The sequence below is a fragment of the Danio rerio genome, chromosome 15 (genome assembly GCF_052040795.2).
Source record: "Danio rerio strain M-AB ecotype USA chromosome 15, GRCz13ab, whole genome shotgun sequence".
Classification (NCBI taxonomy): Eukaryota; Metazoa; Chordata; class Actinopteri; order Cypriniformes; family Danionidae; genus Danio; species Danio rerio.
In genome coordinates, this window is record NC_141035.1 from 14058883 (window position 1) to 14072500 (window position 13618).

General features: G+C 34.2%; 1 protein-coding gene across 2 annotated transcripts in view; it reads left to right on the forward strand.

Annotated features, from left to right (window-relative positions):
- The window catches only part of strn4 (striatin, calmodulin binding protein 4), an 82533-nt gene that overhangs the window by 40884 nt on the left and 28031 nt on the right, over positions 1-13618 (forward strand). For both annotated transcript variants that reach the window (XR_015509104.1, XM_087283752.1), the window contains exons 3-8: positions 1027-1103; positions 1235-1313; positions 1392-1589; positions 6264-6438; positions 6528-6684; positions 10348-10449. Coding sequence is in view for 1 of the 2 variants with exons in the window: in XM_087283752.1 (XP_087139878.1) it covers positions 1027-1103; positions 1235-1313; positions 1392-1589; positions 6264-6438; positions 6528-6684; positions 10348-10449 (788 nt within the window). In the remaining variant the exon portion in view is untranslated. The remainder of the gene's footprint in view (positions 1-1026; positions 1104-1234; positions 1314-1391; positions 1590-6263; positions 6439-6527; positions 6685-10347; positions 10450-13618) is intronic.

The following is a 13618-nucleotide window of genomic DNA, read 5'->3' on the forward strand; positions in this document are numbered from 1 at the left end:
TTTTTGTTAATTTTCTTTTTTAAAGTTTGTTATGCTTTACATTTTTTTATTTTGTTAGATTTTTTTTGTTTTAGTTTGTTTTATTTTTATTTATTTAAAAAACAGTTTTGTTTTTGTTTTATTTAGTTCCTTTTTTGGATTTTATTTTATTTATTTATTTTTTTCTTTTTTCTGTTTTTGTTTTGTTTTCTTCTGGTTTTGTTTGTTTAATTTTTCTTATTTGTTGTTTGTTCTGTTTTTGCTTTGTCCAGTTGTTTTTTGTTTAGCTTTTTATATATTTTTATCTGTTGTGTTTTTATTATTATTAATATTATTATTATTATTATTTTATTTTTTATTATTTTTTTAGTTCTTTGACAGATATGAACTTTAATGTATAAAAGATACAGTGTTATGTCTGCAATACGGACCAATGGCTCAGTCGACAGTATTATTTTTAATTCCCACTGATTTACAAGTTTAGATCTTTAGAAGGAATCTCAAGATCTCAAGAATCTTTTAGCTCCCCTGCTTTTTTACAGTTTGTTTGTGTTTGTTTTTGTTTTGTTTTGGTATGTTTATTTACTCATTTCTTTGTTATTTGTGTCTGTTTCTCATTTAGCTTTTTAGTTTTTATTTTAATTAAATATTGCTTTAAATAATTTTACTAATTTTACTAATAATTTTATGTTAATTGCCATTGGACAAAACATTTAAAGATCTTCTTACTTGGGAGATAAGGCTGACAAATTAATAAAAAAATATAATAAATAATATACAATATTAATATTAATATACAATAAGTATGGAATAAATGTATATTTATATCCATTCTTACAAGTATAGTCTGCTCTATTTCTATAAAAATCCCAATGATTTATAAATTGCTATTTGTACTCTGTTTGGTCCTCTTTTCCCTTTCATATTCTCCTATATATATTCACTTTCTCTATATAATGGCCAGAAAATCCTTAAGTATCAATTAAATGTGAACAATTAAAAACATGTGCAATAAATGCTTTTCTCTACTGGTCATTTTGATCACAGGGCCAAACACCAGAAGCTGAAAAGCGGCACTGACCAGAGTCCTGGAGAGAAGAAACCAGAGACAGAAGCTGAACCAAGTAAAAACACAATCAAAGCTATTTAAAACAATCAAATGACAAAATCTGATGGATATTTATTAAAACATAAGAACAAAAAGCCAGTAGAACAAACACTGTATGGTTAGATGTTACAACACTCTTTTTTACAGTACCCAATGGGCCTGCAAATTCAGACTCTGAACCAACCAATCAGATGCCTTGGAAGGAGGGACGCCAGTTATTGCGCAAGTCTGTGTGTTTTCTGTGCATTAATTCTCAAAAGTGGTTATTATCTTGTGTTGACCCTTTGTGCGGAATTGTAATCAGGTATCTGGAGGAGGTGGGATACTCCGACACTATTCTGGACATGCGATCCAAACGCGTTCGATCTCTGTTGGGTCGAAACAGCCCGGAGGTGAATGGGCCTCCTTCCAGCGAACCCGCCACAGAACCAGAGCCGCATGTAGGAGTAGGAGGAGGAGGAGAGTCACTGCTGGTGCGGCAGATTGAGGAGCAGATCAAACGGTTAGCACAACACACATTTGCACAGCTGTAGAAATGAGGTCCAGTGAGAGTCTGTGTACAGATGAAGCCAGATTTAAAGGGATGGAACACAAAATATTCTGTCATAATTTACTCCAGACTTAAAGGGATAGACACAGACATATACATATACTATGTAACTGCTTATACATAATAAGTTATTAGTAACTAATAAAGTTATAGTAACTAATAACCTTAACTTCTCTGATTTTGAATGTAATGCAATAATACATGACTTTAATTCACAATAATTATTATTAATGACGGGACAGGATAGGATAGGATAAACTTTATTTGTCCCTGAGATAGGGCTGGGCGTTTTTTTCTATTTGTTTTTTTAAATTTTTTTTTATCGATTTTATTTTAATTTGAATTGACATTTTAAGACGATTAAATTTTTTTATTAAATCGAGGTATTGCGATTTGTCAAGACATATTCCCTTATTAGGTCGGTAAACTAGATCTCTCAACATGTATATAGGACGTAAAAACCTGTCATGTGAAAAACCGCGCCAAACTTAGTTTGAACTGCGCTGATCTTAGTTTGGTTTGATCATGAGCAGAGGTGAGCAGCTTTAGCAGTGAAAAGTGAAAGTACCCACCCCTATTACATCATTAGTGGATCTAGTTAAAACCCAGTCAGGCAGCGTAATACAGAGAGTGGTGCAAAGTGCATCAAACGATTGGTATTGAAAAGGGGGAAAAATAAATATAATATTTTACATTAGACACACATACTAGTGCTTGTATTTGCTCCTGCTATACGTACACAGCTTTACGCATTGTGTTAAATCAAGCTTTACAGTTTGCGTGTTCAGTCCTTTACTTCCACTGTTTCTTTTTAAGAAAATGGCCACAGCATTACAACCTGTCATTCAATCAGAAGAAGACAAAATCAAAGCGGAGCTGACAGCCTATCTTTCCCAGGCTTAGCAAAACTTGCAAAAAATAGCTCCGTATTCCTGCAACCAGTGCCCCTTTTGTTCAGTGATGGTGGGAACATTATTACCCATCACAGAGCATCTCTAAAGCCTGAAAAACTAGAAAGGCTAGTCTTCCTCTCAAGAAACCTGTAAAGAACAGGTACATGTGACTTATCAACAACATGCTTTATGTTTGCATGATGCAAACAAAGTGTTGTTGTTTTTTTACTGTTGTAAATATGGTTAACTTTTTGAGTTAACTGATATAATCTTTACATTGGTTAAAATGGTTATTTTTTACTATATTCAGAACAGAAGTATTTATTGTTTAATTCAAATTGCACAATAGTCACTTTGATATTTTATTCAAATCTTCTGCAACGATATTTAACTCGGGAATTTGTTTTACATTTATTTACACCTTGTTGACCAGTTTATGTATGGCATGGCCATTAAAAATGCAATGTTGCTTAACCAGGTGGTTTTTCAAGTTACTTATAAAAAGAATGTTACTTCAGTCATGTTGTTGTAATGTTTTATGTTGACTAGTTACACAATAAAAAAAAAATCTAAATAGTGAATGGGTCAAACGTTATTAAATTTTATTTTTATTTTTATTTTTATTTTTTTTTTTTTGCCATATCGCTCAGCCCTACCCCGAGAGAAAATTTGTCTTGGGCAAAATTAAAGCTCCATACAAATAAACTTGAATTGAATTGAACAACTGTTCTTTCACCTCACTTGAGGGTGAGTAAATATTGGGTACATTTACATTTTTTAAAGTCTCTTTAAGAGTTTAAACTTTAAGACTCGAAGAAACTAGAAGTTGCATCATTTTGTGGTTTATTTTTGTCATAAGTATTATAAAACGTGTTGAAGCATTACACATTTTTATTTCAGTTTTTACCCTATTTTGTTTGTTTGCTACTATTTTTGGTTGTGTGTTTTTGTGCAGTTTTTGTTTGTAGTTTTGCTTTTTATTTTTCTTGTTATATTGTGTTTTGTTTGCATTTTGTCTTCTTGATCTTTTTTGTTTTGTCTGAGGTTTTCCTCCTTTTTGTGCTTGTGTTTTATTTCATTTTTGTTTGGTTCTTTTTTGTCTTTATTTGTTCTGTTTTCCTATCTTTTGTGTTTTTTTATTTATTTTTTTATTATGTGGGTGGGTTTTGTTGATACTTTTTTTTTTAGATATTTTTATTGACTTAACTCAGTAAAACAACAATTAAAACATTGTTGATCCTTTTTAGTTTAGTTTTTGTTTCTCTTGTGTTAGTTTTTTTTTTTCTTTTTTACATTTGTTTGTTGGTTTTAGTTTTATTTTGTATGTTGGTTGTCCTTTTGTTTGGTTATTTTTGTTATATAATTTAGTTACATTTTTGTAATTTTTTTGTTATGTTTTGTGCTTTTTTATTTATTCATCTGTTTCTCATTTTCCATGGGATTTTGTTTTTCCCATTATCAAGCAGAAGGAAGAGAATGAAATGAAACAGAGAATGAAAATAAAAAAAGGAACCCCCATTTTTAAAAACACAGCCGAGACATTACACCGTAATATTGTATACATATAATAACAAGCCAATGGTCAACCCGAGCTCAAACAAACCTTGTCGTCGTCTTGATAAACAGCTACAAAGCCAAGAAGAACAAAATCTGCTGCATCCTGTTGTTGTTTTACGACGCCATCTAAAAGTGCCAGAGGTTTAACTTTTTTCTGAGAGTTCATGATCGCACGTCTATATTTGAAATAACGAACTTCTTGAGCTGATGATAATAATACGTGCGTTTCAGAAATGGACAAACGTAAGAGTGAAGTGTGAAAAAAACGCAAGCCGGAAAAAACAAGGGAGCAAATTATTCTTTTACCACCCTAAAGCATGAACAAACTGCCATGTTTAACTATTATTATCACATTTTGGACTATTATGAACACAAAATGATGTAATTACTTTCTAACATTACATTACATACGTTACATGTGCTAGTGAAGGTTAAAGATACAGATGAGAGGTTTGCACTGACTGAGGGCTATGTTACTTGTTGTTTTTGAACCCAAATAAGGACTAAATGAATGCTGTGTGTTTGTGTTTTTTTTTTCTGTAGTTAGTAACATATCGGAGACTGTAAGAGTCTGTATTTGTTCATATATGTTGCATTTATGTATTTATTTTGTATAATTGGATGCATTGATCATTGATCAGCAGTTATAATCAAGTCATGTTCATAAAAAGGTTAGTAATGAACATTTATACACAAATATTTATATGTATAAAGCATCTGTTTTGTGTGATGTGCTTCTCATATGATATGTGAACCACCCGTACAGCTTTACTTTCACATTTCCCCGAGCGAGAATGACGTCGACTGAAACTTTCTGTCGTACACTATGCCAACCAAAAGGGTACCATTTGAGGAAATGCAAGCCTGATAAATGTAATCGTACCGACCCGTACTGTACCACTCAGTGGAAACGGGCTATATTTTAAATGCATCAAAGAAAAGGAAAAGGAGATTGTCTCAATAGACAGTGATTTCACTTCAGACAAATAGTACAAAAGTAGTAAACCTGTTGCTTTAAACTTTCAATAATCTGTATATGAGGCAGGAAGGAAGTTCTCAAATAACATCATCCTAAAATATGTTTTTATGTGTTTTTATAGATAAATATAGGTGAACGTTATACAGTGTGTTGTTAATTACAGAACTCTTCTATTTAAAAAGAAAAAAGAAAAACAAGTACTGAAAGAGATCAAGCCTTAGCTAGGTAATAAAAAGTAACACAAAAATAACTCAAAAGTAACTTAACACATTACTTACCATAAAAAGTAACAAAAAAAACTGCATTAACTTAAAGGTGCAGTAGATGATTGTCTTCAGAAACATTTTTTTGTTGTGCTGGTTGATAGTCTCTTCACAGTCCAATAGTAATGATTACAGTAAATAATCTAAATGTTTTTATATGTGTTTATATCAGGCTAAGCGTATGTTAGATTGTGTTGTGTTATGAATGACTTATGCACAGGCGTGTTGTTCAGCCTCTGAAATCTCCCGGTGAAATATTGATGTGATTATTTTCAGTTTCATAAGGTCCTTTTACAGCATCGATATTGTAGATTTATATTTAGTTTAACAACAAAACATCAGTAAATAGTGCTGTTCCGCCTAACCTGCTTTATTGAGCTGAAGTTGCTTTTATATTTATATTGGGTCATTTTTAAACAATGACAGCCTTCCTAAAATGTTTAACATGCTACTCTGAATATTCGCTCTGAAATAGCATGCAAGTGTGGCTAAGTATTAAATGTAATTCCTGCACGGTGCTGCTACTAACTAACTGGCGAATGACATGAACTAGTGGGTTGTCTGTCTGCTGTTGTGATGCGGTGCGCCGTCCAAATATAATATGCTAAGCGGTTAGCATTTTGGCAGATCACCTACTGCACCTTTAATATTGTAATGTATTACTTCAAAAGTAACTTTCCCCAACACTGGCTATAAACCTCTGTCTTTGACCTGCGTTACTTGATGACAGTATTTGTAGTACATTCACTTGGCGAAGATTGTTTATTCCTTCAATTGTTCATAAAAAGCATTATACCTCCTAAACGAACGCTTTTTATAAAGCTGCTTTTCCCTTCCATTTCACAAAAACAGTACTCAATGAGATTTGGCGTGAGTGTTTGTCAATCCAGTGTTTGCAATTGACTGTTTGCTCTTGGAATCTCTCTCTTCGCAGGCGTGCTGGAAAAGAGAGCTCTAAAGAGCGGATGGGAAGCTCAGTCCTGGACAAAATCCCTTTCCTGCGTGGATGTGAGGACGATGACGAGGATGACAGTGATGAAGAGGAAGACTTCCAGGGCATGACCACAGACTGCATTGATGGACGCAAAAACAAGAAGTCCAGAGCCAAGGTCAGAGCGTTTACAGTACATGCAGATAAGGAGAGTGTGCACAGATCTATTATTTTGTTAATGGTGTTGTGTGGTCCCTATGAATGTAGATGGGCGGAGAACCCATGACCACTGACCTGGACCCAGAGGATGAGGATGATGAAGATGACTCTGAGGACGCCCTGGGAGAGTTTGACTTCTTGGCCTCTGGAGAAGAAGGGGAAGGGGCTGGAGAAGCTCGCATATCTGGAGACGGTCGAGAATTAGGTATGGATTCCTGAACTTAGGTTTTTCTTTTTTTTAGCATGGAAATTATACATATAGATTAACAAAACAAAAAGAACAAGGATAGAAAACATAATTAGTGTTACATTATGGCAGTTCAATTGCAATTCAATGCTAACTTTGCAATTTGGGGATATAACTGTGTGATTTGGATAAAATATCTTTTCATTTATTTATTTTCTTTTTGGCTTAGTCCCTGGGGTCGCGACAGCGGAATGAACCGCCAACTTATCCAGCATATGTTTTACGCAGCAAATGCCCTTCCAGCTGCAACCCATCTCTGGGAAACATCCATACACACTCATTAACACTCATACATTATGGACAATTTAGCCTACCCAATTCACCTGTATTGCATGTCTTTGGACTGTGGGGGAAACCGGAGGCCCCGGGTGAAACCCACACAAACACGGGGAGAACATGCAAAATCCATACAGAAATGCCAGCTGACCTAGCCGAGGCTCAAACCAGTGACCTTCTGGCTGTGAGGCGACAGCACTACCTACTGCACCACCGTGTCGCCCTTGGAAAATATATAATTGCAATTAAAAATATATATTTATTTATTTATTTTGACAGATATTGTGATTTAATTGTATTGTCAAGATTCAGCAGATTCTGTATCGGAGCTTCTTACTGCAGTGAGTGTTAGTTAAAAAAGAAACTTAAAAGATAATAACATTTAACATTTACTAGATTGAGTGTCATTGTCAATAGTATCCGTTGACATTTTTGCAAAACACTCCTTATGTAGCTGGCTGTGGTGCTTTTTTAGATGCTGGTTGTTGTATTTCATTGTGCTTTGGCAACAATTTTGCGACAGAATTCATGAATTCATCTGTTATTGCTACTGAAGCAGCAGATGCCATTATCCCACTTGTTCATGCTTTCCTGTTTGTTTATTTTTTTATTGTTGGTCTTTCAAATATTCTGGTTGCACAATCTTGATTAGACAGAACGAATGTGTCCTCACTTAATTGGCTTGTAAGATTATTTCACACAGACAGCAGTCTTGCATTTGCTCTGGGCGGGAGAAATTAAATAATACATAAATATAAATTTCTTATCACGCCACTTGCGATTAGCTAATTGCAACATTTCAAATCTTGATTGCAATTCTATTTCGATAAATCGCACAGCCCTGCTGATGGCACTTTTTCATTTTGTGGTAGTGATGAAGAACTTAAGCTTTACAAAGTTTCTAAAAAAATAAACCAATTGCTTTGCAAAATAATTCAGTTTCAAAATGTTCAAAACGGCACTTGCTAGTGACACCTGGTGGTCAAAATTATGTAATTGCAACAAAAGCTTTGGCAAAACATGCATTAGAATGAACTTTTTTCAACACAGTATGAATTTTAAATTGAAACTATAACTTATGATACACTTAGCTTATCTTATATAATTATCAAGTGTCTGCATGCTTTTTTAAATTTTATTATTTATGTATATACAGTTGAAGTCAGAATTATTAGCCCCCCTTTGATTTTATTTTATTTTTCTCTTTTAAATGTTTCCCAAATGATGTTTAACAGAAAATTTTCACAGGAAATCAGGAAAGGAAATTTTCACAGTATATCTGATAATATTTTTTTCTACTGGAATTTTATCCTATTTTCTGCTAGGATAAAAGCAGTTTTTAAAAGTCATTTTAAGGTCAAAATAATTTTTTTAAATAATGCCTTTTTAAGCCAGTGGTTCTCAAAGTGGGGGTCGTAGGACAATCAGAAGGGATTGCTTGGTGATTTTCCAAAATCTAATTCCTTTTATTAAACTATTGTAATTGCCATATTTTATCTATATTCTAATCGACTTGGGCCTATTGGTGTGTTCGTGTTTGTGTATTTACAACCAACTCAGAGAATATTGGAGGTCACGAGTCACTGACATTGTTGTTTTAGGGGTCGCGAGCTAAAAGTTTTTTTTTTTTTTTTGATTGTCTGCAGAACAAATCATCAATATATAATAACTTGCCTAATTACTCTAACCTGCCTAGTTAACCTAATTAACGTAGTTAAGCCTTTAAATGTCACTTTAAGCTGTATAGAAGTGTTTTAAAAAATATGTAGTCAAATATTATTTTCTGTCATTATGGCAAAGATAAAATAATCAGTTATTAGAAATGAGTTAATAAACCTATTATGTTTAGAAATGTGTTAAAAATATCTTCTCTGTTAAACAGAAATTGGGGGAAAAACAAACAGGAGGGCTAATAATTCAGGGGGGCTAAAAATTCTGAATTCAACTATATATATATATATATATATATATATATATATATATATATATATATATATATATATATATATACATATATATACAGTCAGAATTTTAGGTGTGTATATATATAAAAATGGAATTTTTTCTTTCTTTCTTTCTTTCTTTCTTTCTTTCTTTCTTTCTTCAACATCTTGTTTTGTGTTTAAGAGAAATATTCTATTCATTTCTATTCTATTCTATTAGGAGAACCAAAAAAGTTATTTAAAATTTTTTTTGCAAATGAATAGGACACTGCTGTTCTCCCAAGAGGTGACTCACAAAAAGTATACCTGAATCAATCAAATTATAAAGAAAATACTTTTTATTTTTTTCAGAAAAATCAACAACTATATTTGTATATAAGAGACAGAGATAGAAACTAGATAAAATTAAAGACAAATGGAGGCTTAAAGATGCAGTTCACACACACACAAAAAATATACATTTAGTCATCCTTTACTCATCACAAACCGCTTTGTTTTGTTTGGTTTTGTTTTTTTAACGCAAAATAAGTTGAAAAATATGGGCATCACTGTGGCGCAGTGGGTAGCTTGATCACCTCACAACAAGAAGGTCTGTGGTTCAAGCCCCGGCTTGTTCAGTTAGCATTTCTGTGTGCAGTTTGCAGGTTCTCCTTATGTTTGCAGGGTGCTTCGGTTTCCCCCACAGTCCAAAGACATGCTATTCAGGTGAGTTGAATAAGCCAAGTTAGCCATAGTGAATGTGTGTGAATGCAATAATGTATGGGTGTTTCCCAATGTTGAATTGCAGCTGGAAGGGTATCTGCTGTGTAAAACATATGCCGGATAAGTTGGTGGTTCGTTCTGCTGTGGCGACCCCTGATTAATAAAGGGACTGAAAACGAATGAATGAATGAAGTTGAAAAATATTGGAAACCTGTTAGCATTGACTTCCATAGTATTTGCTTTTTTTGACTATGGAAATCAATGGTTAAAGGTTTCTATTAATTTCAGAATAACTTATTTTTTGTTTAATATCGAAAGGAAAGTCACAATAGTTTGGAACCGGTGAGCAAATAGTGAGAATTTTTGGGTAAACTGTCCTTTCAAACTTTATCCTGAAATGCATTACTAGACGCCGACTTACTTCATTGTGGTTTTGACAGTGGATGTGAGGGTTTCCCTTTATCGTCATGCTGTGACCGCTCATTGTTTTCTTATAATTTGCTTTTGTTTGCAACTTCCTGTTGATAAAAATCTGTTGACAGGATGCCATTTTGTCTTAACGTCAGCATGTGCTTGTTTGTTTCCCCGATACTCTCTTCACCTCTTCCACAGCACTGGATAAATGACTGACAGCAGTGGGTTGAGTTTTGTTTTCCTACTGTAGTTGCTGGTTTGTTTAGTCTTTATTTCCTCTGCTTAGGTTCAGAGAACCGCCGGAACAAGTTACAAGGCATTATGTCAGATTTTCCCCCCAAACCCACTCCACCTCCGTCTATCCCGGGCCAGGCTCGCTCCGGTGAGGGTAAGATCATACGTCCTGCTCTCTAAAAACAAACTGATCCTCACTTCATCATATATAAAGAGATTAGTATTTTCCATTGTATTTTTTTTTTTTTTTTGGTTCTATTTTTTCCTACATAATACAAGAAAAAAGCACAACATGCAACTTAAAAATAACATTTCATATAATGAAATAATAAATTATAATGTGTTTGTGCACACACATACAGTGCTTAACATAAATAAGTACACCCCACTTTAAAAATTAAATTTTTTATCCATTTCTCAGTGAATATATGTAATACATTATGGTGCATTATTATGTAGATTTGTTGTATGGATAAATTAATTAAAATAATATTTAAATCACCAAACATCAAACTGTACAAATAGAAAAATAATATGTTTAATTTATGTGAAATATTGTGAAAAAAATTACAAACAACAAAATTTTATTCTTTTTTAGTTTTATTGTTTCTCTTGAGTTTTTTTTTTTTTTTTTGTGTGTTTTAAATTTTTTTTTTTTCCCTGACATATAAATTTGAATCTAATGTATATGCACAAATATAATATTCTAAAGCTTCTTACAGAAAATATTAATCTAAATAAGAGAATTGTAAAGAGTGAACTCATACGTGTTGAGTGCTACATACACGTATACACTTTGGCCGGTTGAAAATAATTTTTAATTGCCAGAGCTGCCTGTCTCTAAAGATTAGAATTTTGGTTTAAGACTGTTTGTCAATATATGTGCAAATGCTATCTTAGAATTGAGAAGCAGCATGACTGATAAGTGTTCGTGCGAGCAAAAGAAATCACTTGAATACCAAATTAGAAGGTGATCAGGCACGCTGTGAAACACAGGCAATCCTTGTTCACTGACAACAGTGTTGTGTGTCTCAAATCTCCCTTTCATTGGCAAAATCATTGAAAAAGTTGTTTTTAACCAGGTTAACAAGTTCTTAAACTTCAGGGGGTGTTTAGACAATTTTCAATCGGGGTTCAGAGCACATCACAGTACAGAAAGCGCTCTTATAAAGATAATCAATGATATACGCCTAAATACAGATTCAGGTAAAATAACAGTGCTGGTATTGTTGGATCTCAGTGCTGCATTTGACACTGTCGATCACAGCATACTTCTGGATAGGCTGGAAAACTGGGTTGGGCTGTCTGGCACGGTCCTCAAATGGTTTAGATCTTACCTAGAAGGTAGAGGTTACCATGTCAGTATAGGTGACCATAGGTCGAGGTGGACACCCATGACGTGTGGAGTCCCACAAGGCTCGATTCTGGCACCTCTGCTGTTCAACCTTTACATGCTCCCTCTAAGCCAAATAATGAGAAAGAACCAAATCTCCTACCACAGCTATGCTGATGACACTCAGATCTACCTAGCCTTACTGCCTAATGACTACAGCCCCATTGACACCCTCTGCCAATGCATTGATGAAATGAGCAATTGGATGTGCCAAAACTTTCTTCAGTTAAACAAAGAGAAAACTGAAATGATTGTGTTTGGAAACAAAGATGAGGTTCTCAAGGTAAATGCGTACCTTGGCACTAAAGGTCAAACAACAAAAAATAAGGTCAAGAATCTTGGTGTGACTCTGGAGTCAGATCTGAGTTTCAACAGTCATGTCAAAGCAGTCAGTAAATCAGCATACTATCATCTCAAAAACATAGCAAGAATCAGATGCTTTGTTTCTAGTGAAGATTTAGAAAAACTTGTTCATGCTTTTATCAGCAGCAGGGTGGATTACTGTAACAGCCTCCTCACTGGTCTTCCTAAAAAGACAGTCAGACAGTTGCAGCTCATCCAGAACGCTGCAGCCAGAATTCTGACCAGAACCAGAAAATCAGAGCACATCACGCCTGTCCTCAGGTCTTTACACTGGCTGCCAGTTACATTCAGAATAGATTTTAAAGTATTATTACTGGTCTATAAATCACTAAATGGCCTAGGACCTAAATATATCACAGATATGCTCACTCAATACAAACCTAACAGATCACTCAGATCTTTAGGATCATATAAACTAGAAGTTCCAAGAGTTCAGTCAAAGCAGGGTGAATCGGCTTTTAGCCACTACGCCCCTCGCTGCTGGAATCAGCTTCCAGAAATGATCAGATGTGCTCCAACATTAGGCACATTCAAATCAAGACTGAAAACACATCTGTTTAGCTGTGCCTTTACTGAATGAGCACTGTGCTGCGTCCGACAGATTGCACTATTATGATTTTCTTTTCTTCTTCATTCTTTTATATCACATTTTACCTGTTTTTATGTTTTGTTTTGTTTTTATGCATTTTTATTATTTGTTTTTATTTTTATTTTACTTGTTTCTTTTATTCTTGTTTATGTAAAGCACTTTGAATTGCCATTGTGTATGAAATGTGCTATATAAATAAACTTGCCTTGCCTTGCCTTGCCTTGCCTTGCCTTGTGCGCGCAGCTGATGTTAGGGTTGTGCAATTAATCGAAAATACGATTTCGCTTTTGGTTTTTTAACGATTATGAAAAACCATTAATCGAGATAAACGATTATTCTATCACATACCACCTCCTTTCCTGTCCTCCGTGTCGCTCTGCAAAGCTTAGTTCCACATGAAAATGACTAAAAGCATGTGCTGTAATGTAACTTTTGCAGCACGGGATGCGCATCATTCATATTTTTAAAAGCCTAAAGGGCACGTGCTGTTGTGTGCGCGTGCGCCGCGCTTAGCCTCGGACAGGTGTGTGTGTGTGTGTTGTGTGTTGTGTTGTGAGGTGTGTGTGGTGTGTGTGTGTGGTGTGTGTGTTAGTGTTTGCGCACAAGCCGCACTTACCCTCGGACAGCAGAGCACACACACATCTAACGCCATCTTAATGTGAGCGCTTTAAAGGTCAAATACATGCACATTTGTGTCAGAGCGTGGTGTTTAGTGATTATTCATATTAACCCTCATTTATGTAATAAAAAGCAAGTTGAGAATCAAAAGACACGTGAAAGAGAGAAAAAAAAAGTGACAGTGTGCGGTATTCCTGCTGCTGCCGACTGTTTTTATTATTCATCAATAATAAAATCAAAAATACAGTAAAGATGCTTAAAGCCCAGTTTAAACATAACATATTTAATAACTCATTTCTAATAACTGATTTATTTTATCTTTGGTATGATGACAGCACATTATATTTTACTAGATATTTT